The sequence below is a fragment of the Kogia breviceps genome, chromosome 11, assembly GCF_026419965.1.
Source record: "Kogia breviceps isolate mKogBre1 chromosome 11, mKogBre1 haplotype 1, whole genome shotgun sequence".
Taxonomy (NCBI): domain Eukaryota; kingdom Metazoa; phylum Chordata; class Mammalia; order Artiodactyla; family Physeteridae; genus Kogia; species Kogia breviceps.
In genome coordinates, this window is record NC_081320.1 from 49,190,702 (window position 1) to 49,215,151 (window position 24,450).

General features: G+C 45.4%; 1 protein-coding gene across 2 annotated transcripts in view; it reads left to right on the forward strand.

Annotated features, from left to right (window-relative positions):
* Window positions 1–23,477, forward strand: part of SERTAD2 (SERTA domain containing 2) — a 115,806-nt gene extending 92,329 nt beyond the window's left edge. Inside the window, exons 1-2 of one of the 2 annotated variants that reach the window (XM_059078769.2) lie at window positions 929–1,240; window positions 18,218–23,477. In XM_059078769.2, coding sequence (XP_058934752.1) covers window positions 18,222–19,157 — 936 coding nt within the window. In that variant the 5' untranslated portion in view covers window positions 929–1,240; window positions 18,218–18,221 and the 3' untranslated portion in view covers window positions 19,158–23,477. Of the gene's footprint in view, window positions 1–928; window positions 1,241–18,217 lie in introns of those variants that run through there. The other variant, XM_059078770.2, reaches the window with a different exon arrangement.
* The last annotated feature ends 973 nt before the right edge of the window (window positions 23,478–24,450 follow it).

Consider the following 24,450-nt stretch of genomic DNA (forward strand, 5'->3'; position numbering starts at 1 on the left):
AAAGGCTATCAATGTGAAACTGCGCCTCGGTATCCCCTGCGTATCCAAGCCTGGCTTGCCTACCTGCGTGGGCTCTGCCAGGGTAGGCGGCCGGCTGCCGGGTCTGCACCACGGCCGCGGCCTGCCACGAAGGATGCAACTCGGTTCCGTCCTGTTCCGAAGGTACTCTTGACTTGGTCACCCATTTCAAGTGTTGGGCTGAGGCCACTGCACGCAAAGGGAATTTTCTGTCCCCAGCTCCAGCTGGAGCCCCCACCCATCCTGTCATTCGGACGTCTCTGCGGGCCACTCCTGCGTCCTGAGACTGGGGCATCGGAAAGGGTCTCAGCTGCGGGCGCGCCGCCCTCGCCCTCCCGGAACGCCTGTCTCAGAAAGCCCCGCTGGCAGCGTGGACGCCGCGCCTTGGGGTCTGATATTCTCTCCCCCCATTTCCCCCCGGGACCCTGCCTGCCCGGCTAACCGGCCCCAAGTTGCAGAATAGCTCAGATGCTTGTCATATTTGCGGTCGCGCGACTCAGCGGGCTGTGTGCGCGCGGCTCTCGCCGCCGCCTTTGTCACTAGCGGCTCCGTCATTTGCATGAGTGGTGTGAGGGGATTCTTGGTGGTTAGTTGTGGTCCCCTGGCCGGAGTGTCTCTTTTCTTCTCCCCTGCTCTTTAAGCCTTCTCTTAAGAGAAAATAAAGGGCGCGCCGGCTGGGAAGGGAGCCGTGGACGGCGCTGCCACCCGACGTCTCGCGTGCTCCGCCTGCCCCTTCCTGCTCCTGGGGCGGCCGGGGCCCCGCTAGGCATTTATCGCGCCTCCCGGGACCTCCGGGGGAGGGGGCGGGCCCCGGCAGGAGGCGGGGCCTGGTGGCCGAGGGGCGGGGCGGTCAGAGGGGCGGGGCCTGCTGAGCCCAGGGCCCGGAGCTCGCGGGAGGCTCGCTGGCCGCACGTCACTCCTGCACAGCGAGTGCTGGAGCACTAGCTGCCGCTAGCTCGGTCAGGGCGCCCCCTCCGCCCGCCTCCCGCTTCCTCCTCCGCTGCCTGCCGCCGCCGCCTCCTCCTCCTCCTCCACCATTGTATAATGCTCCGAGCGCGCAGGCAGAGGACGGCGGAGTCTTAGCTTCGGTCTCGCCTCCAGCCCGCTCCTCGGAGCCACCCTCGGGCCCCCGGAGCGGGGGATTCCGCATGGAGCGGGAGTAGCTTGAGGAGTGGGCAGAAACCCCTCCTGATGTGTTAGTTCCCAGGTGGAGCTGCATGTGGTAAGTTCTCCCGGCGCCGGGTTGGAGGGGATTCTTGGATGCGCTGGGCTCCCGGTGGGTGGGGGCGGCGTTGGGACCTCGCCAGGGCCGGCTGAGCCGGGAAGGCGGAGGAGGGGCCCGGGCGGCCGCGAGGGTCGCGGGCGCCTCGGCGAGAGGGACCTGGGCTGGAGCAGGTACCGGGAGGAGCGCTCCCTCCGGCTACTTCCCGGGCCCTATCCCTTGGACCCCCGGGGCCAGCGCCGGGGACCCCCAGCGTTCGCGGGCAGATCTGCTGGGGGAAGGGCAGGGGACGGGCAGTCACGGACCGGGGTCAGGAGGGGGTCGGGAGCTAACCAGAGCCCAGCGGCAGGGCGGAGGGAGCTTGGAGCTGTCGCTTTTACAGCTGGGATATGTGTGCGTGTTGTGGAGGTTGTGTTGTTGTGAACGTGAGAGACTTTTTTTTTTTAAAGGCTTGTATTGCTGGCGCGAAGGCTGCTTCACTTTTGAGTTCTGTGGCCGGGTTTGCATCCAACTTGCTTTAGTGTGTTTCTGTTAGTTTCCCTGTGTTTTAGCTTAAAAACATACCTCTCCACCCTCTTTTTGCCCGTGCCCAAGTGAATTGATTTTGAATGTGTATGTATGTTAAACTTGATGTCTCATTGGTTTTTAAGTTAGAAATCTACAAGTCATCTTGGTCGTGACCGCCTATGACTGAAAGGGAGGGGGCTGAGGGGAGCCAGCTGTCCCAAGCCCTGGACTTTGTACCATTAAGACAGGGTGCCGTCAGAGGGCCACTGCATCGAGAGAAAGATCATAAATTGTTTTTTTTCCCCCTTGGCCACGAGTTATCTTACTTTTAGCAGAAGTAATAGTAATAGATTGAGATAGGAGTAGAGTTCTGTGTTTATCCTTAAATTTCTCAAAAAGATTAGATATAATTTGTTTTAGAATAACTTTTTGCTTTCAAGCTGGTTAATTTCAGGATGTTTCAGGAGATGGAAAGTAAGTTTTTTTATAGGCACTGAGTGGGGAAGGACAATCAGCAGGGCGAGACATCAGCCTCAGACTATACCAGTTTTAATTTTAATCAAGTTGGGTAGCCTCATTTGGTCTTAAGGAAGACAGTATATGTTTTCAAGCTTTGTTCATGAAATATACTGTTTGATTTCCCAATATATGTTAAGAAATGTCCATAATGTGTGTAAAGAGCCTAGAAGTTGTAGTAGCCAATAGGATCCCTGAGGCCTTAAGTGTTCGAAGTAGCCTTTTATAATTAGGGACTAGTCTCTGACAAGAGTGAAGTGGGCTCTTGGCTCCACTCAACCCCTGGAGGACAGTCCACCTGATTGCCTCTGGGTTGTTTTGCTGATGGGGGTGGGTAGTTGTTCAGCTACTCAGAAGGTGTATCTCACCCCTAGAGCTCCTCCCAGTCCTCCCCCTTTTTATAGCCGTCTATTCTGATTTGAGTGTAGTAGGGTGTGCTCTGAGGATGAAAATACCCATCCTAAGATCCCAGCTTCTGGCGCGAGCAAGAAGAGCTTGTTCATGCATCTCCGCTTTCCTGTTCATTTTAGCAATTGCTTCGTGGAAAAAACAACAAAAAGAGAGATAAATGTTAGAAATTTTCCTTTAGCTTTATTGATTTACTTAGAAATATCATATGTTAATGTAAAGTTGTCTATGTTGTTCATCAAGTTTGGAACCCTTTAAAATAATTATTTCTTTCCTCTCCCCTAATTAAAATGTGCATAACCATGTTGCTGTCAGGTGAGAAATCTTATGAAATGGATTTGACAGCCTTTCTTTTTTTTAAACATTCAGCTCTGTTCCTTGCATTATTACAATAGGTGGGAGAGAAGACTCACATTTTATAATACCAACCAAGTGTACGACACGAGTGTCCTAGGGAACAGTTTTATTGTCAGTCGAGTGTCACAGCTTCTTAGGTAACAGCTGCTCCGGCCTGTTTCCCTTAAAAAAATTAGAAAGGGATATTAACTCAGATTTAGAAAACCTTTAGACTTCTATTTGCTGGATTGTCCCCTTGAAAGCTTTTTTATTTAATTGAGAAGCTGAAATATAAATTTTACCCAGTTGCCATGCACTGAATTATTAATAATGAGATAGTTAGTATATATTTTGATATTTTAAAACTCAAATTTGTGTAGCAGCTTGATAGCTTTTGGCATATGCTATTTTAAAGTGTTCCAATGACAGAATAAAAGTTACAACGCTACTAGGGCACACACACACAAAGCAGATAAAAAATATATAAGGGGAGGTTGAAGATGTATACATATATACAGACATACAAATACATAAAGTTTTTTTCTGTCAAAAATTAAACTGACAGAAAATAATAAAAATAAAAGCATACTTCAAATTATCAGTAGCAAATTATACTAAAAGCTTGCCCTTGGTCAAAATATTTTACACTTTAGCTATTAAGAAAGATAAAAGTTACAACAGAAACCCTTAGAGGTTTCTTTTGCTGTGGTTCCTTGTTAGAGAACACTAGTAAAAGCATGCAGCTTTATTTTATATTTTGTTTATATTAAAAAAAGACGACTTTGTCAGTATTACAACAGAGATTTTTTTAAATGTATAGATAAATATGGTATATAGGAGTGTGAACTTTAATTCACCTGTAGAATTTTTTAAAATTTTGTTGCTACAGAAATTTCATATTTACTGTAACGGCCTATCCTACAGGAGATAGCTGTAGTTGCAGTAGTTTCTTGCCAAAGGAGAGAGGGAGAGGGCACAGAGAGACGAGAGAGAGAGGTGTCTCTGATTGCTGAGTGCAAAGATCAGGTGTATGCTCAAGGCACCAGAGGGCAAGCTCCAGTTTTAAGTGAAAATGGCCTCGAAATAAGGGTAACACCTACTTTCATAGGTCTTTCCATTAATCAACACTGACCAACAGAACACGAACATCTAAAAATGCAGTGGCCACTGCATATGCACAAATCATATATTTTCTACTGACTGTTAATAATTTTTCCTTAAACAATTGACTGAAACCCCCAAGCTGGGACTCCTGCTTAAGAAATTTGTGGATATTTAATTTAGTTTCAATATTCTTTTTTTTTTTTTTTTTTTTCCCGGTACGCGGGCCTCTCACTGTTGTGGCCTCTCCCGCTGCGGAGCACAGGCTCCGGACGCGCAGGCTCAGCGGCCATGGCTCACGGGCCCAGCCGCTCCACGGCACGCGGGATCTTCCCGGACCGGGGCACGAACCCACGTCCCCTGCATCGGCAGGCGGACTCTCAACCACTGCGCCACCAGGGAAGCCCAGTTTCAATATTCTTGAAGGAAAGAGCAACTAACCAAAGTTAGCGTATCTTTTAAACGAAATTATTGTCTCCAATGGCCAGTGCGGTTGGTGTTAAAGGCAAACTTGTGCCCTCCGTGCAGATGCTGGGAAACCCTGTGAGCAGCACTGTCCCCTGGAGCGCCCATCACTCATTGTGTGGAGCAGTGTCTTTCTCCATGAGCACTGTGTGGCAGTTCATTCTTTGTATGAATCTGTGAATGGCATATGTCAGGCCAATAAGACGACATTCCTATTCTGGGTAATAAATAGACGCCTTGTTTGTTGTTGTTTTTTTTTCTTCCTTGAAGATCATGAGACAAACAAAACATGCTTGGCTGTCTAAAAATTTTCTTTGAAATACAAATAAAAATTTCAAAATAAAAACATCGCAATATCTTTGAAAACATATGATTCCTGATAGGACAAAACAGATGCTTATCATTTAAACAAGCACCACATACAGACAATGAAAACTCCCTTTTGGAAGGAAATTCTGCTGTCTTTGTGGTCTGAGGGCTCCTAAAGCTGGAAAGCCTCCTTCGTCTCTTCTCAAGATCTCCCGTCCCTCCTCTCAACTTAATTGGGAATCCATGCCAGGATTCACTGAAGCAAACCCCACAATTTGATGTATCAATCTTGGCAACCTGGGAACACAGAAGCTGTATTCCGCACCAACTGCAGCTTTCAGTTCAGAATGGAGTCAGCATCTGCTCTCTTGTCTGGCCTCCTCTTACACTTGCACGCCGTGTGTCCAGAGCTGGCCCTGCCCCTAAGCAGGGACGGCAGAGGAGGGCTGAGTGTGCCCGTTCGGCGCCGCCCCGAGTGGAGTGAGCAATGCGGATGCGCGGGGTGGGGGCCGGAGGGAGGAGAGTGGAGGACAGCGCTGGAGCCGACCGTGCAGCTGCTACAGCAGGTCTGACTAGTTTTAGGTGCCCAAAGGCAGCTTTGTTTCTCTAGTAACTCCAGGTAGCAGCAAACCTCAGCTCTTAAAACGAATTCATGTCTGAATTACTATCTTTCTGTCCCTTTGCAAAAACCTGTAGCTTTGCAGAGTTGCTATTTAATTCTAAGCTTTTTTTCCCTTTAAAAACCTTCATAGGTGGTTAACTGAAAGCAAGACGCTAAACCAGGCATTTTTGTGCTTCTAAGGAGTTCCATGTAGGAGAGTGAAGGGGAAGGAATTCTGGCTCTTCAGGACACACACACACACACACACACACACACACACACACACACACACACTCGTGTTTCTAGCTGTCTGTGCGAACCTGTTGAACAAAAGTAAAAAGTATTACTTGATCATGCCATGGTAAGAAAATTAAATAATGAAGCGTTACTTGCTGCAGATCAACCTTTAGCCCCTTGCTCTGCTCTCCTGGCTGACTGCTTATCATTCCACGCCAGCCGCAGCTCCCGGGCTTCAGGCAGGCCTGCTGGAGTACCCCACCCTGGTGTTTAGAAGTGTTGAGTTAAACTCTGCGAATCTGAAAGTCCCAAGGTCATCTCTGCACTAGAACAGTTTTGCATAAAATTCTAGCCACACCAATGAGATAACGAGGTGGTGACTGTTTTAATCTGATTCTCCCTTAGTGGTTACCCATTTTACAATAATACATGATACAGATTTGCTTTTCAGATTTCTTTCCTTTTTTGAGGAGGGAATCTCCATGTACGTGTGTACCTCTCTGTCTTCTCTGCTGTCATAGGAAACCCATCTGGCAGAGGAATTTGAGCACCGTGCGTGGTCTGTAGCTGATGAAGAAATTTTTGCACTGCCTCCGTGCTTGTCACAAACCTGGTGATGGTCTTTTCTGAACAGTTTTTTAAACAGACTGCTTTTTTTTTTTTTTTTTTTTTTGTATGCGGGCCTCTCACTGCTGTGGCCTCTCCCGTTGCGGAGCACAGGCTCCGGACGCGCAGGCTCAGCGGCCATGGCTCACGGGCTTAGTTGCTCCGCGGCATGTGGGATCTTCCCGGACCGGGGCACAAACCCGTGACCCCTGCATCGGCAGGCGGATTCTCAACCACTGCGCCACCAGGGAAGCCCCAGACTGCTTTTTAAAATATTTTTATTATGGCTGGAAATATAAAATAAAATAGATTTTACCTGGTGTTTGTTGTTAGCTGTCTAACAGTAGTTGGTTAACAAATTCAAAGCATGGATTCCTCAAGTGGCACCTGCCTTCTTGCTTCTGAAGCCCCTAAATATAGGCAGGATGTTCAGGGGTGTCAGTGGGGTGGGTTGGAGGCAGGTCTCCTTAAAGGTCCTTGAAGATCATAGAAGTTGAAGTTCTGACAGGTAGTTTCCTTAGAAAATAAATATTTATTACATTCATTGTGGTGCTCTGATTAATTTTATTGTGTTTGACTAAATGACTTTATTTATCAATACCCAGAAGTCCTTGGGAAGAAATACCTTTTATCTCAAAATAGCCCCCAAATAATTATTTTTAAAAATGAATGGCTGCCATCTTTACTAAGTATCGTTCACTGCCCTCCAGCATAGTTTGTATCCTCATTTCCTTTTTCTACTTTGTGAATTATTCAAGTATATGATTTAAAGTTTAAATTGTCTTTGTAAAACCTTATCAGGAGCCTGCCTAGTTCTTAGAATTAACTAAAGTAAACATTCTGAATATGTATGTTGCTTATATGAAACAGATATTTACATAGTAGAATAGTTATCTCCTCCCCTTTATGCATCTCTTAAGTATATGTCTTTTATCATGTACCTTAAATTTTTATACCCATATGTCATATTGTAAAAATGTGATAGTTTTCTTTTAAGGAATCCGGATTTAGACCATACAGTAGGGTGTTTAGATTTACTCAGTGAGTAAATAAGTAAATAAAGAATATCTGGTTTTCCTCTTTAGATTGCATGTGAAAGTTAAAAGATGAAATATGTTCTGTATTTGTGAGGAATATAAAGCATGTCTTCTTTTAAGTGATTTTTCACAGTAATAAAGCATTCCCAATTTGAAAACAAAGATTAAAAACTAATAATAACCTGTAAGAAACACTTTCATAAAAACACTTCCTAATGTAGCATACGTAGTTTTTGTTAGTTTTATTCAGTGGCAAGTTAGTTGGCTAACAAAACCTAGATGGTAATCTTTTGTTTTAATTAAGATGCAATTTTATTTTTGACAGATTTGTTCTAGAAAATTATATTTACCTGTTTTAGTATGACTGTTTTATGTATCTGAAAGCGCTCTTTAAAACAACAACAACAAAAAAACAGAACACTGCCACATACTTTTGGCAAAGCATTTGGTTTCTACCCTAAGCTTTTTCCCCCGACCTTGTTTATTAAAGGTCTCTAGTGTGAGAGGAAAAACAAGGTATCTTTGGGGAAAAGATGGTACAGGAGGATTGACACCAGAATCCCATCCAGGCAATTACAAGTACTGGAGAAAAAAATATTTTCATTATGCATGGGAATGGGGGTAGAGTGAGGCTGGCTAGCCTTTACTGGCACATAATCTTAAGGGAAAGAAATTAAAATCTAAGAATTCCTTCCCTTAATGATAATGAGGCTTTAGATTCAGCATGCTAAAGATGTGTTCCTGACACCAAATTAGTGTGGACTAGCATCATAATTTTAATGACTACAATAATATATTATTTATAAAAATAACATTATAATAGTTCATGTTTGCCAAGTTTCATATGGAAGGATTGGTGGTAATAGTTCGTGCCTTATGAACACTGTTATTGAACATACAATATCATAGAACTTCAGCTTGTAATTTGAATAGGAAGAATAACAGCAAGTTATACAATCAACTTGCTTCATTATCTCTTTAAGGTTACCTGAGTTACATTTTACGATTAAACGGCTCCTCCCCAATATTCTTTATGAAGTTTTCCCAAATAACTGCCTGAAGCCATTTCTGTTCAGTGTGGAGGTAATTTCCTGTTATTAAGAAGCAATAGGATTATTGAAGGCTTTTCTATCCTAGTAAAATTCCTACTGCTAACCTTGAGACTCAGTGTGTGGTTGGGAGATCACCTTAGGATGCCCCCACTGGAAATTCTGAACTGCTGGCTTCTCCCAGTCCACATCTTATCACTCGGGTTGTATGTTTGTTGTTGTGTGTTTGTTCGCACTTCAGGAGTCCTCCATGGATTTTTTAACCATGGTTTTTGAAACATCAGTATTATATACAGACAACAACCTTTTTTACATGTAGTATTTCCAGATTTTGAACCATAGCATAAAATAATTTAGTTTGGTCTTTGCAGGGCTCTTGGCTATGGAGACCTGAATTTGGGAACAATCTTGGAAATGTGTATACTTTGAGAGATCTCTAGTTAGAAATTGCAGTGAATAACCAGACTTCAGGAGTGCCTGTTGCTCTGCTGCGCCCCCTCGTGGTTAGATGTGATATGCTCTTTCAAAGCTTAAGAGGAGTCTCCACTTGTACTGGGCGTGCTTGTTTACATAGAGCATTTATAGCTTTCTTCTATGTAAAATAACCTATCAAATTAATGTAATAGTTCTCGCTAAGGGTGTAAATAGTTTATTGTGCTTATTTGATTTTTTAATTTGTAGAATTTTAAAAATATGTATTGGGGTGTGTGTGTGTGTGTGTTTTACCTTTTTCTTATGGAAAATTCCCAACACACTCAAAAGTAAAGAGAAGAGTACAATGCATCCCTTGTGCTTATCACCCAGCTTCAACAGTTATCAACATTTTGTCAATTTTGTTTCATCTTCACAGCCGTTTTCTTCTAGAACATTTTAAAGCAAATTCCAGGCATCGTATCATGTTATGTTTTTGTTACACTTAAGTTTAGAAACTGTATAATTCGGCTCAGTCTTTTACTTTAGGTGTGCAGTGCTTTTAGCCAGAATTGTTAGGTAAAATAAGAGAATTGTTGGCATTCTCAGTATCTTTGGAAGAGGTGACTGGTGTCCCTAGCTTCCTAAGAGTTAGATTTAAAACCTAAAATTCCCAGCTGGCGGAGAAACCAGTAAGACAGGATATTAGAAACATTTTCTAGTACTTAACAGTTACATTCTAAAAAGCCCATGTTTCTTTCCAGATGTTTATTAACAAGGCCGTAATTTATTCCAAAGAAATATTCACTTGAAACACTCTCTCCCAGAATTTGCCTACTAAATGAAGTTAGTTGTCAACATTTTTAAACGTCCTTTTCTGTTTCCAAGAGAAAATATGATGTTTGACAAACCAGCAGCGTCAGATACCGTCTTCAATTTAACAGAAGTGTGTAAAAATCCTGAGAGGGAAAGCTAGAGTTTCTTAAAATGTAGACTTGAGGAAGACATCCCCAAACCGTAAAAGTTGTTTTAATTGACTTCGAGGTTGCCATCCTGGCTTAATTTCTGTCTGTCTCCCAGGCTTTAAGACGCTGTCAAGAAAGCAAGGAGGATTGTTCGCGGCGGTCCGGGTCCAAGTGCAGAGCCTGATCGCGGCTACGCGGCCGTGCAGTGCCTGCGGCCGAGCCCGAGTCCCCCGCGCCGCCCGGAGAGCCCGTGGAGGCGCCGCGGCAAACAGTGGTGTCGGGTTACAGCTTCGGAGCCGAGCCGAGCGCGCCTAACTGGCTTGATCTAGTGACTGGCTTCATAATTACATTGCTGATTTGTTAGGGAAGGCTTTGTCTTACTTACCAATTAGCATGGATGTTACTGCAGGGACCTCATCCTGGATGAGCTTGGGTTTTAAAAAAAAAAAAAAAAAAAAAAAAAAAAAAAGCCTCCCGATCCGGGCAGCTTTAGGTGTTCAGTTACTAACCCTCCCTTGTCTTCTGGGAGTCCTCACCCTGTCTGTAAACACGCAGAGGCTTTCTCCCTGTTGGAAGTTTTTTGTTTGTTTATTTTATTTTATTTATCTTTGGCTGTGTTGGGTCTTCGTTGCGGCGAGTGGAAGCTACTCTTGGTTGCGGTGCGCGGGTTTCTCATTGCGGTGGCTTCTCTTGTTGCAGAGCACGGGCTCTAGGCGCGCGGGCTTCAGTACTTGTGGCCCACGGGCTTAGTTGCTCTGCGGCATGTGGGATCTTCCCGGACCAGGGCTTGAACCCGTGTTCCCTGCATTGGCAGGTGGATTCTCAACCACTGCGCCACCAGGGAAGCCCTCCCCATTGGAATTTTGCCCGTGTTGCCATTCCCTTAGGCCAGAGGCAATCACTTTGGGGTCTGCAGGAGTGCTGACCCACAGCGCCTCCTGGAGGCTCACCACCCCGGTTTTGGGGGAACTGTACTGGCCACAGCGCATCGCACACCCCACCGGGAGATCCTTGCAGGCTGATCCACCCCTTCCTGTCAGCTCTCTCCCTGATCTGCCAGCACCACCGCCTAGATGTCCCTTCAGGGTGGCCTTTCTGTTCTCCTGGTGGGTTCTGTTGTTACTTGGGGGAGGAGGAGTGTTAAAAGCATAGGTGTTATCAGATTTCTGAGTCCTGGGTGTTTTTTAAGGTGTAATATTTTAACAGTGTGGAAAGTTGTCTAAGCAAACCTGGCTCCCCCCCCACCCCGCCCCGTAGAAGGGGGATGGGTCTCTCCTTCCTTCCTGGGAGCTGCTGTGTGACTGTGACAGAAGGGCCTTTTCCCAGAGTTCGCCCACAGCTGGTGGGAGGTGTGTGTCCTGGTTAGGAGCAGAGGCTCTCCATTTGGACCACCTCAGAAACAGGATCCAGAGCGCATTGTAAGGCAGGTGTATGGTATGGGGTGAGGAGGATAGAGATGAGAATATTCTGTTGCAGAAGTTGTTTCACCAGCATTTCTGGCCAGCCTCTCTTCTGCTCTTGGAAGACTGTCACACACTCCGTAGTTTTGCCAGGGGTACTCCTTTCTTCTTCTACTGCCCCCACAAGAAACTGAAAGAATGTGTTTCCACTTACAGGACTGGGTTTGGTGGCTCAGGATGTCAGAGTGAGGAAATAACCTCTGCTAGCCTGTTTGAAGACACTCGTCACATGTCTTGTCTTAGCTTCTTTTTTCTTCAAACTGGCTAGATCCATGAGGAAAAATCATTCTGAATCATTGGCATTACCATAAATGCCTTGTTTTTATGATTTTTAGTGTCAGCGTGGGCACTGCTGGACTCCTCAGCAACCAATAAGCAAGCACACCAGTGGCCACACAGGGTGGTGTAGTTGAAGAGATTGGAGACCCTCTGGATTAGGAGCCTTTCACTTGAGAGATGTTAACTTAGTGACGCAGGCGTAAGTGTGCAGACCAGTGACTCATCCCAAAGCAGGCACCAGGGCCTTCACCCTGGTGAGGACGTAGAAGGAGACCAGTTCTCTGGGAGCCGAGGGCCCCACTAGTAACTACCCTTCCCCGACAGCAGACACCAGGGCTGAGTTCTGCCTCGTTAACTGACCGTTGAGACAATATGTCACTTAATCGTGAAGCCTGCTATACTCGAAAGCCCTGGATTTCTAGTTGTCACTTACTACTACAAAAGGAAATTGGAACAAGCTTTTGAAAATGTACACAAAGTACAAACCATCGGGCCTTGAGGTGTTTTGGAGTAATGTCTTTGGGGATCTCCCCTGTCTGCCCCACCTCTGTGTGTGTGGACCAGCATCCCTCCGCCTGGTCGGATGAGCTGAGCTGGGAGCCATTTCCACTCCCTCCCCGGCCACTTGCCTCCGCTCTCAGCTGTCTCTTTGATCATGTGGTCAGTCATACCTTCCCCAATCATTTCCTCCCTTCAGAAACTGGAACTAAGCTATCAATTTTGACCTTCTTTCAAATGCCTTTTGTAGCATTAATTCCCTTGGATACTGAGTTGGACGAGGTGGAGGGTTTTCCTTCTATCTGGGGTGATCACTGTTTGGGGGGATGAATTGAGTTAAAGCATAATACAGTCTTTTGCATCTTCTTCTGACCCGCAGCGAGTCAGAAAGACAGCCCTAGTGGTGCGCAGAGGAGGGTTCCCAGTTTGGGCCTCTCACAAGGCCGAGCAGTAATGCTGCCCGCAGGGGCCACACAGCCCCCTCCGTGCACCTGTCAGTCAGCGGCCACCAGGCCCTGGGCCTCTAGGAAGCACTAGTGGCCACAGAGGGCTGCAGGTTAAAGCAGTAGATTTTTGTTGTTGTTAGTGGGGATGACAGAAGTGGTGGTTTGCAAAAGTAGATTTAATATTCTTAATTTAAAAATCATAACATTTATTTTGACAGTTCAGATAACATTAAAGGAGAGTGATTTAAAATTTTTTTCCAAGGCATAGCTTTTAAACAATTGAAAAACATTGAGTTTAAAAGAACATTTTTGATTGCTTGTGGTTTTTTTTTAATGTTTGCATTTTTTTCCCCACAATGCCTTAAAAAATATAAAAGCTACGAAATTCTCCCTTTTAACACATAGGTACAATTCCAGTTTCTCTTTGGACATTGGGCATAAGGCCTCACTGCCATTCACTCTGTGATCACAGCAAGAAGAATCTAGGCCCCAGTGAGCAGGTGGGATCTGATATATCAGTCTGAGAAGCTGAGCTTTATCATTAAAATTGAGCTGAAGACATCTTAATTCTGCATGTAGTCTTTCTTTTTTAATGTCAGTTGCCATCACCAAAACGCTGCTCATTCTTTTTTTCCTTACCTGCTTAGGCACAAGTAGGGAAGCCCTTTAGACTCAAGTTTAAGTGAGTAAAGATATTTTCAGGCTTACATATGAAATAGCTGGATAGGGAAAAAAAGAAGTCATGGTTCTCAAAAAGAGGTCCGCAGACCAGCATCACCTGGAAACTTGATGGAAATGCACATCTTGGGCCTCCACACCAGACGGACTGAATGAGAATCTGGGATAGTGTGTGTGTGTTTGGGGGTGGGTAGCATTCTGTGTTAACTAGCCCCCTCGGTGAGTCTGATGCTCACCCAAGTTTGAGAACTAAAGATCGAGAGAGGCATCCCTGCCCACCTGCTGTGCCTCGGGTACTGACAAATCGCCTTACCCAGGGCCTGCCCTGTACAGCTGTGCCCTCTGAGATTCGTTCAACCTTCCCCTTTGTCATACCCTCCCTCCCATGCCAAGTTTACAGTCAGAGCCAAAGACACGCATCTCTGTCTTTGTTTTACAGTCCTTCTCTGGCTCTCCCTCAGTGTCTTTTCTCATTCTTTCCATTAACTTTTCATCCAGTGACTATTTCTGGAGCATCCTCTGTGTATCAGGGACTGCCCTAACCTGAGGACACAGACGAACGGAACAGTCTGAAACCCTCAGAGGGCTTACCGTCTGGGGTGGGAAACCGACATTGAGAGACAATCCTGCCTTAAACAGAAACCTCAAATGCTATCCCCAGAAGTCCCCTGGTCACCTCAGTCTGTACTAATCTCTCAGACTCCTTGCTATGGGAGTCATTCAGAATCTGGAATTGCAAACTCCCAAATAGGTAATATCTTCTCCTGTTTCTCTGGTTCTTTCTCTGCTGAGGAATCTCCCAGTGACATGTTACTTTTGATTATCTGCCCAAGCGGAGTGTAGCTTTTGAGGGCAGGGTCCTTCCTAATGAAAGCGGCAGAACTGAAAGCCAGGTTTAGTATCTGGAGAGTTTTATTCACTATTAAACTTCCTGGAAAACTCCGGCAGAAAAGTGTTCATTTGTATTGCTACCCTTGAGTTTGGGTCTCTATTTTCAACACTTCGATTGCTGCAGTTACTACTTGCCAAAATTTACGTTAAGCAAACCAGAATGCTAGGAGTTTCTTTCTAGCAAGCTTATTGGGGAGGGAGGGTGTTTTATCTGGAACCTTATATTAAGAGCCATTGAATATTCAATAAAAGAGTGGCTGTGGTTAGTTTTAGGCCCCTCTGGGTGGGCAGGAAAGGGAGGGAGCGCCCACCTCACTCCCCCACGTGGGGATCTCTAACCAGCCCTGAAGCTCAGGGCCCCTTCTGGGCCTTTGACTGAAAGACTGGGTAGAAGACATGAGCTTTGGGGCCTGGGTCTTCTCAAGCCAAGGGAGGAGGCAAAGTGGGGCACCAAGCCTCGGGGTGGCCTGGAAACCGACTTATTACAGGCCCCCTTTGGTGAACTACAGGCTACCACCCTGGTGTCCAGGTCCACTGCCAAGGGGCCTCTCGGGCAGGAACAGCAGACACCCCCTTCCCTTTTGTTAGCTTGAAGCCCCTAATGAGCTCCAGCCACTGCTCCATCCTCAGGCTGCAGCCAAGTGAGGCCTTTTAAAACATCACCTGCCTCTCCAATGGCCTGAAGAGCTATTGCTGTTGTCTTAGCGCGCCCAAGGAAAAGGCTTCAGGCAGCCTGGTTCAGGCGAAGCTTGTCTTTTCTTTGAATTGTGTCTGCTCCAAGGTGTGGCGTTCGCACAGCACCGAGTGAGGGTCCTTCTCACTTCCAGGAGCTGGAGGCCTCTTCTGAACGTGGGCAGACGGGACTCTCAACAGTGTGTTAAGCAAACTTTGGGAAAACTTTAATTTTTTACAAATTTTAAATTTAAAAAATTTTTTAACATTAACTTTCTAAGTAGGAATGTGGATTAGATTTTTACTATGTTGTTTTTCACTCCTTTCTGTAAAAATGTAGATAGACTTCAGATTACAAGTCAGGATTGTGTGCATTTTGCAATCTTACTGGGTGTGTAGAGCAGTGTTGCCTCATAAAATGAAATAGAAAAATGAAGGCAAACCTGCTTTGAGCCATACTCTATCATGAGTCCTTATTTACACATTTGAGAAGCATCCAAGATTCGATTCGTCTTGCCTATTCGCGCTCACAGATTTTGCTTACACGGGTCCTCCTCTGTCCCCTTCCAGAGAGCATTACGAATGTCTTACCAGGCTTTCCCTAAATCATTAAGATTATCACACAGCTATGACAAGCTAGATCATTCTAATTGGAAACTAGGCGCTTCTCATGTTGAAATCTCTCTGAAAAGTATCTCAATAGATCTCCCTCAGCAATGGGAATTCTGCTAAATGCCTATAGTACCACGTGCTTTTTAAATATTTAAGTACTTTGTGCTAGGTGATTATTTCTAGAGAAGTATGAGTTATTGAAAAAGCCGTGTTGTTTTTTCCTGGCAACAAGTCTTTAAAAGACAGCTCTGCATGAATGACGAAAAGAAAGGAAAATTGTCTATGTTGTCTTTTCTAAGTGTTACTTCTCCAGAAAACCAGTAAAAATTTAAAGTGGGGATGAGCTTACTCATTTGTTTTGAGGTGTGTATTTGGTTTACATTTTGAGACAGTGCTTCTCAAACTTTTTGTGATGAAGGACCATCTTGTTTGTGTTTTCCTCCTTTATAGACTGATACTTTAGTAAAACATGATAAAAATAATTACTAGAAAAATGAAATGAGTACAAAGATGTAAAAATTAAAGCCTCGTTTTAAAAATTGTATTTACAGAGATATAATTGCTCTGTAAATCTGCTATAAAAGTTTCTAAGCAATACAGTATCTCTACTTACCTCATCATGAACTAGTAACAGTTTACAGACTGGTTCCATCTATGGACCACACTTTGAGAAACACTGTTTTAGAGTTGTGTGTGCGTGTGCACTTGTGTACTCTGGCACACATTTGGATGTTTTGAGTACATTCAAATTATAGCATATAATGTAGATTATATAACAGCTTTATATGATAATTAAATGCATTTGGTGAGTTCTTTGGTAAAAATGGAGTTTTTCAAGAAGTGACATTAAATGCTTAAATTGTAAACACATACAAATGGCATATATGTGAATACAGTTATCTGTTTCAAAACACAGTTGTCTGGTAATACTTCTAATGCATAAAGTAGAAAGTGTTTTGTAATGTGAAATGAAGTCACCTCCTCTCTGATTCACACTCAAGTTTAAATGGGAACAGATACTTTAGATAGGAAATGTTCTGTGCAAAGTGTATATACAAATGAGGCTTTTAGCACTGAACAGTAGGAAATGTTTCTGTCGTGTCAAGCATTAGATAAGGGAGTTGTTACTATCTTACCTTCCTTGCCTCAGAGAACAGTTAATTATGGGACTGGTCTTTGGTCCTAGTGATAGACAGCTATTTTCTTAATGTTTACAAAGTGAGGGCAAGTGTTTCCTGCAAGCAACTTCACATTCTTTATGAGTGTTAACAAATTCTCAAGCTGATTCTGACTTGATGGCTTGCAGCTGTCTTCGTCCTTCTTTCCTGGAGACTGAGGCACATGAAGGCAATCACCCTGAGTGGGACTTGTGCAACAGGCTCTGTGTCCACCTGCATGTCTGTCTGCCTGGAGGGGCAGCGTGGCCTTCTTTTTACAAAGCCTTGGGGGGAAGTTCTGGGAAGTTTTATTATGGTTAGCCTTATTCCTTTAGGATGAGACTCCTAATCGAAAATGATAATGAGGTGTCTGCGAAGATGTTCAGCCCCTTGAAGACCAGGCTTTATTCCTGTGCAGGACTACCCACTTTCTGGCAGAGTGCCCAAGACAGTGTAGATGCGGGATGAGTTAAAGGATTGAAGGAGGCCATTCAGTAAAAGGCAAGTCACCTTTAGGAGAAAAACTGGATAACTGCAAAGCACTTTGTTTTATGTGACGATATCGGAAAGAGTGAGTGGCCTTGAGGAGAGCATTAACACGTGCCTGTGGGTAAGTGGTGTAGAGGGGATAGCCTGGCTTGACTAGAAGCATGTTTGCTGGTCTGAACAACGGCGTAGGGACAGCTTTCTTGATTCATTGGTTGGAAAGTGAGGTCTCTGAGTCAAAGGCTGGTGGACTTGTGATTGCTGTTTAGTTGGTAGAAGTTCTGAGATGAAGAACCACTCTCCTGAAGGCACAGACAGCTGAGGGTGTCTTCACTCAGGCCAGAGCACACAAGGAGACATCCGAGGCTGTGCGTGTCAGGCGAGGTAGGCAGGAGTTAAAATCCAACCCATTCCCCAGTGCTCAAGGTCTGAGATAGGAGGTCATTGTTTCTTTGAAATCCCTGCTGGAATCACAGTAGGTATTGTTTTAAGAAATGTGTCGAGTACCCAAACAGCAATGCTTATAATCAGAGCAAATTTCTTTTAAATTAGTCCAGTTGCACTCAGGCATGGCTGCATGCGATGAAATTGAGCCACGGGAAAACTTGGGCTGGGCAATCCACCTTCCTCCACTTGATTCTAGACAGAAAAGCAGCGGCAGCTCAATCACTGTGGTCATTTAACACAGTCCAAGCACTTCGCCACATGTCACCAAACAGGCAGAAAGGCTCTATGTGTGATGAGGAAGGAAACGGCGTTTTGAAAGCACACGCAGTTCTACCAAAATTGTACTCATTCTCTTTTCTCCAACTGGGTTCTTTTCACCGTTCTAGGTGTGTTCAAGCTGTAATCTATGATACCTTTACCTGTTTAGGTCACAGCATTGTCAGCGTTTTCTTGGGCTTTAAAAATAGATCTCTTTGGGGGAGGGAAGTTGAACCTGCATGGTAACGCCATAGGCATGCGAACGCAAGCCCACGAGCACAAAGTCAAAATCACGGTTTCCATGGTAACGTTTAACTTGTCTGTGTTGTACACATTTCTCAAGAAATACATTCAACAGACTACCCAGTGATAAAAATTGCTCCACCGGCACACAAAGGTAGATTTCCCAATGAATTCCTCTGTTGTAACCAACCCTGGGCAGGGAACTCAAGTCCAAGTCCTGACCTCTGAATCCACGTCTTTTTTTTACGGTGGAAATTCTTTTTTGTGGGATTGATTCCATCTCCTTCCTTTCTCCTTGGCAGATATATGTTGGGGAAAGGAGGAAAACGGAAGTTTGACGAGCATGAAGATGGGCTGGAAGGCAAAATCGTGTCCCCCTCCGACGGTCCGTCCAAGGTGTCTTACACCTTACAGCGCCAGACTATCTTCAACATTTCCCTTATGAAACTCTACAACCACAGGCCCCTCACAGAGCCCAGCTTGCAAAAGACCGTGCTCATCAACAACATGTTGAGGCGGATCCAGGAGGAGCTGAAGCAGGAGGGCAGCCTGAGGCCCGCGTTCCCCGCCTCTTCGCCGCCCGCCGACCCGCTAGGCTCCAGCTACCGGGAGGCGCCGTCAGCCTTCAGCCACCCCGCGCCCGCGCCCTGCGAGCTGGGCGGCGCTGCGCCCCTGGAGGCCTGCCTCACCCCCGCCTCACTGCTCGAGGACGACCAGGACACGTTTTGCACTTCCCCGGCTGCGCAGCCTGCGGCCCCCGCCAGACTCACACCTCCTGCCCTCCCGCCGGAAAAGGACAGCTTCTCCTCCGCCCTGGACGAGATTGAGGAGCTCTGTCCTACATCTACCTCCACGGAGGCCGCGGAGGCCACCACCGACGACCCGAAAGGGGACTCCGGCGGGCCCGGCGCGCAGAGACCCGAGGGGATCCAGGACGGCCGGCCCGACGACCCGAAACTGATGGACTCCCTGCCCGGCAACTTTGAGATCACCACGTCCACGGGCTTCCTGACAGACTTGACCCTGGACGACATCCTGTTTGCCGACATTGACACGTCCATGTACGACTTTGACCCCTGCACGTCCGCATCGGGGACATCCTCAAAAATGTCCCCCGTGTCGGCCGACGACCTCCTCAAGACGCTGGCCCCCTACAGCAGTCAGCCCGTCGCCCCGAGCCAGCCTTTCAAGATGGACCTCACGGAGCTGGACCACATCATGGAGGTGCTGGTCGGGTCCTGAGCCCCGGGGCCTGTCGCCTGCACCCTGCACCCCGACAGCTCTCCGCACTGTGCATGTACCCTTGCTTGCCTTTTTCTGAGAAAAAGAACATTCTACAAAAGGATCACACTAGTTTTTGCTTTGAGCAGAGTTGGAGTGCCTTCATCCAAGTATGACCACTTTTAATATGCTTTTTTGAGTGGTTCCTCAGAGACCTAGTACCCGGGAATAGGAAAGAATACATTTGAAGACAATGTCGCTATGTGGAATGACAAAAATAAACAGTTCAAGTGAAGCACAAGGAATAAGTTGGAAAAGCTGTAAATTGCATGTGCATATTTGTCTATTTTTTCTATAAGTTTTATTGCAAGAAGTAAAAGAAGAAAATATATATATATATTATTTAGATAATCTCAGTACCTTTTCCGGCATTTTCGCCCTGTATAGGTTGACTTGGCAATTCAGCCTTTTTAGAGGCATTAACTACTCCTCGTAAGTGTTGCATTTACATGGCTGTTTAGAAACTGCTGCCCAAATTTATTTTATATTTTTGTACAGATTCCGCAGTTTATGATATTGTTTTTCTAAAAACAAATGCTGTTTATACATATGAGATAGCTATTTTGATAGGATTTGCTCACATAGTTCCTGCAAACTTCAGATGTACAAGTTGCACTTGTACTTTTATAGAGTTGTAATGTTTTATATGTGTTTGGTGCAAAGAGAAAATTGGATCAAATCAATCCGCAGTTGATGTCCCCAGATGCGTGCGCGCGCGCGCACACACAAACACACACACACGCACGCACACGCACACACACGCAGCGCTTTAAGAAGGGCCAGGAGATATCACACCCAAATTTCACAAGCACCGACCCCCCTGGCATGAACACCCGCCAGCACTGTGACTTCCAAAGCCAGAGCCACGTCTGCTCATCAGACTTGCATTAAGCAGTTGGCGGGAGGTGGCCATGGAGCTCGGGGTTTAAGTGATGGTTCTCTTTAGCTCTCTCTCTGGAGGGGAAGGCTACCAAGTACTCATTGTATTTATGCCAAGTCTGCGCTTTTAATTGTTTTTATTTTTTTAAACAAAACCCCAGATCTTTCCCCTTTTGGCATAATTTTTATGAAGACCTGAAATTTTACACACGAACAAAATTTTATGAAAAGCAACTGACCTCTTCATGGAACTAAACCCTGTTGCGACGCTTAGGGCTCGTCAAGAAGGAACTCTCCCCCAGAAGGCATCCATCATGTCGCTCTGTTGTCCTTTCCTGCTTCCCTTCCTTAGAGCTTTCTTTCCCTCTGTTGCTAAGTGCTGAAAATGGCATCTTCACGATCACCACAGTGAGCCCAGCTCTCCTCGGCCCAGCCTAGGATGCACTCTTGTAACACGCATGGCTCCTGAACCTGGAGTTGGTCCCATTATGTCACGGCCTCTGATCTGGTTGCTTTCTTAAATCAACTGCTTTAACTACACTTTACAAGGCTGTTTTACCCAAATACACAGATAGGACTTTCTATGCATGTTCCCCTCCTCCCCCATTGCCATCCTCTCTCTTCCAGGAGAACTTGAGAACTAGCTTTTTATTCCTAGCGGTGTACATTTAATTTTAAAACGTTTGCAATGTATCATGCTTGTTGCCGAAATTGTTAATGGCCTTTCCGTTTCAGTTTTTTCTTTCTTCCAATGGTACTTTAGCTGGTTACAACCTATATTGTTGAAATGCAGGTGGCTTCTTTAGGAATAACTTTTATATTTATTTAAGAATTTTTAAATTATGGGATTTGTGTTGTTGTTGTTGTCTTTGTTGTTGGTCATTTGTCAATATTCAGTCACCAGTTCTGCTCACTTCTTGCCATGGATAAAATTGAGTCTTTCTGGCCAATTAAAAAAGACAGCTTTATAAAATGGCACTTTAAACAAGCCATAGATAGTTTTATTTTTATAATACACATGGCAAAGCAAATACATTTTGATGAAGGAACTGCTCATCTAAGCAAAAGATTCGTGTATGATATGATTAAATCTTTCTATGTTCTGATTTACTCCCCCCGCCCCGCCCCTCCCCCACAACTTGAATGTGTTTTTAAAGGCTAATTATCAACTCAGACGAGCAGTGAGAAACCGATCAAACTGCACTGTTCTCCAGCAAGCACCCTCCACTGGACACCTCTTACTACTGCAGATGTGTCATTCCCTTTGATAGGACCAGGGACCATGTAGTTAAGGTGAGGGCTGTTGTAGATGCTTCCAGTGTCACGGTGCCTGTCCATTTGAAGGGCTTCCTTTTCCTGTAGAGAACAAGTCCGCCCAGACTCCATGCTTCTGCTAACTCAAGGACCTGGCAGACTCTCCACATGCCGCCCGCGTACACATACGTGTACATGCACAATAGTGTTGATTATTCCGGACAATAACAGGGTAAGGCGGCTGATTTGCCATTGTTAAAAACTGATTGATAGTAACTTAGAACAACTGTACTTCGGTTGGATTAGCAAATCGTGTGTTTAAACAAATCCCATATGTTGGGCAGCAGTTCAAATAAGCACAGCGAAGTGTTGCCCACACGTGGTTCTCTGACTCTCCCGCATTTGTAAGGCTGGGCTTCAGGATCAAAAACAAAAACCCCCAACAGCAGCACTCAAATGCTTTTTAATTCTCTGGACGCCCTCACCGTAAATTCTTGATATTCAAGGTCTAATGAGGAAGACGTGGGGAATTAGTGGCCCTTTTTCAAAAGAACAAAACCATCAAGTGTTCCAGTTATCTTTGTGTCTTATTTTTACAAAGTGATGTCCCGACAGGGAAGAACGTGAGCCTGTGTGTGATCTCCAAGTCCCAGCTTGAGTGTGGGACGTGCTTCCAGATGCCACCCGGCAGCAGTGCCTTCCCGTTTCTAAAGGACATCCTGTGGCATTCAGAGTCAGGCAGGCAGTTTGAGGTGCCTTTACGAGAGAGACAGAAGAGACATGCTGGGTGGGGCTGGGAGAGGACAATTATTGACAGTGATGTGCAATGAAGTGACAAGATGAGAGCAGAATAATAAGAGCTTTGAATTTGAAGTGATTTTTTTCATAAGTTATTTATTCCTTTTTTTCTGTGTAAATATATTTATTTTACTGTGGAGCTCTAACAACATCTGGATCGTAACATGTGCAGCATGTATGTAGGCATTTATTCTCCTGTAGGAATGTCAATCTGTATTAAAAGGGGGTCTGAGCCAGACCCCTGGGTCTTCTCATCGTATGCACAGTCCACATTCATTTTTACTCTCTCCTCTAATATGGGTCGATTTGAAATATGCAAAAGGTATGGATGAGGAATGTTTTAATACCTCCAAATTTTTAAGAAAATCAAGCATCAAAGGGTTGATATTTTTTAAAGTTTTTTTAGCCGCACTTTCTCTCTTTATGAAAGAAGGGGCATCCACACCGACACCCTCGCTCACACCAAAGGGTGAGAACGAGCCTCCACCGGAGTGTCTTTCTCAGTTGTGCTGTTTATTGCCATAGCCCCTTGGAGTGTCCCAGCTGCCCTGAGATCGATCAAGGACATTTCTTAAATAAATAAACTCCAAAGAGCCAAAGTGTCAACTTACGGATCATTTTTAAAGCTTAAATTTATTAACCACCTTTGTGGTAAACAATGAATTATGAATCCGCAGGGCAGCCTTCTCAAATGACAGGTGCAAAAAAAATAATAATAATAAGAGAGAGAGAGAGACTCTACTTTGTGCAGCGATTGTTATTCTCTGTATGAATTGTCTTAATTTCAAAATCTTGCTGTTACAAATTGGACCTTTATATGCTTTCTGAAAATAATTGAAAAGAGCGTATTTAACCTGTTTCAGCTGGAAATGGTTGACTTCCAGTAACTGCCAATGGCAGTGAGGTGTGTGCGTCCTGCTTATGTACAGTTGTTTTCAGGGCTTCTAAGAATGAGTCTGAATGGTTCTTGAAAATCAGCCAGGATCAAATGCTCTTGCAAACAAAGCCAATAAAAATTTTGGACGTCTTTTGGGGATAACAAGTTTGGAAGGGAAGTCGGTCCATACGAGCAAACAACCAAGATTTGGAAAAGATGTACATAGTGACATGTTTGGTGCATGGTTTTTGAGGAAGGCTTTTGTCAAACAGGAGGTGTAACCTTTCCCCCACAGACCTGAGAGCTGTGCCTTTTCTATGCAATATTACTAGACGTTACATCGGAACCCAGATGGTTGTATTCACATGTAGGTTTGGGCTGTAATCTAAACAATTGGACAGATTAAATGTACATGGAAATGAGCAGTCTTACTTTTGTAGTTTTATATTATACAATAAACAGTTAAAAGATGAGAGAGGCGTGTTTGCAGTTTCTTTCTGCCCGGAGCACAGCCAGCTCACGTGTCACCGTCTGCCCACATCAGGGAACGGTCTGCCCGCGGCTTCTGCTGGAGTTGGTGCTGTCACCAGCCCACTGTCTCTCGCTCTCAGGAGCACTCTTCTCTCTCGGTTCTCCCCCTGCCTCTTGGGCCCTTCTTGGACCTCCTCCCCCAACTCTCACTAAACATTGGTTTTTTTTTTTTTTTTTTCCAGCTCTTTGCTGAGCCTCCACTCCTGCTTGCTTTCCCGAGGGTTCCTAATCCACTCAGGACTCTGAAAACGTATTTCCAGCTCCTGCCTCTCTCCCAGGCTCTGGACTTGGTATCCGCCAAGCTTTGCCGTCTCACGCTCAATGGGCCTAAACCAGTCTCGTTCCCCCAACGGGGCTGGTCCTTCCCCTTTGGGGCTCTCTTTGGCCTCATCACCCTTCTCCCAGGTGTGATTCTGCCGCCTCCTTTCTGAACTTAACCACAGCTTCCACAGCTCGGACCCTCTTCCCGCCTCGCCTCCAGTTATTTGCATCTGCTGCCTATCTGTTCTTCACTGCCACCTGCTTGTTTCTCTAACATCCTTATTGCCCCCCACTGGTATTCCACAGCACCGGTGGTTCACGAATTTGTTGCACATCCCCCAGCAGCCCGCCCCCCCATTTCCACAGTGTGGCTCCCCACCCCTCCCACCATCTTCCACAGGGTCGTGGAGGAGACCCTGTGGAGTCTCCTTGACAGCGAGGCCGTCTTTTGAGGTCATCGTGTGATCTAGCCTCACCTGCTCCAAGCAGTTCTGGGCCACGATACTAGCTGGTGAGGGAATGGGGCTGGAAAATGAGGGTTCTGTTCAATCAGCAGTGGAGTATGGTGGTGGTGGTGGGGGTATTATAGGTTGAATTGTGTCCTCCAAAAAAGATCTGTTGAAGGGCTAACCCCCAAGACCTCAGAATGTGACC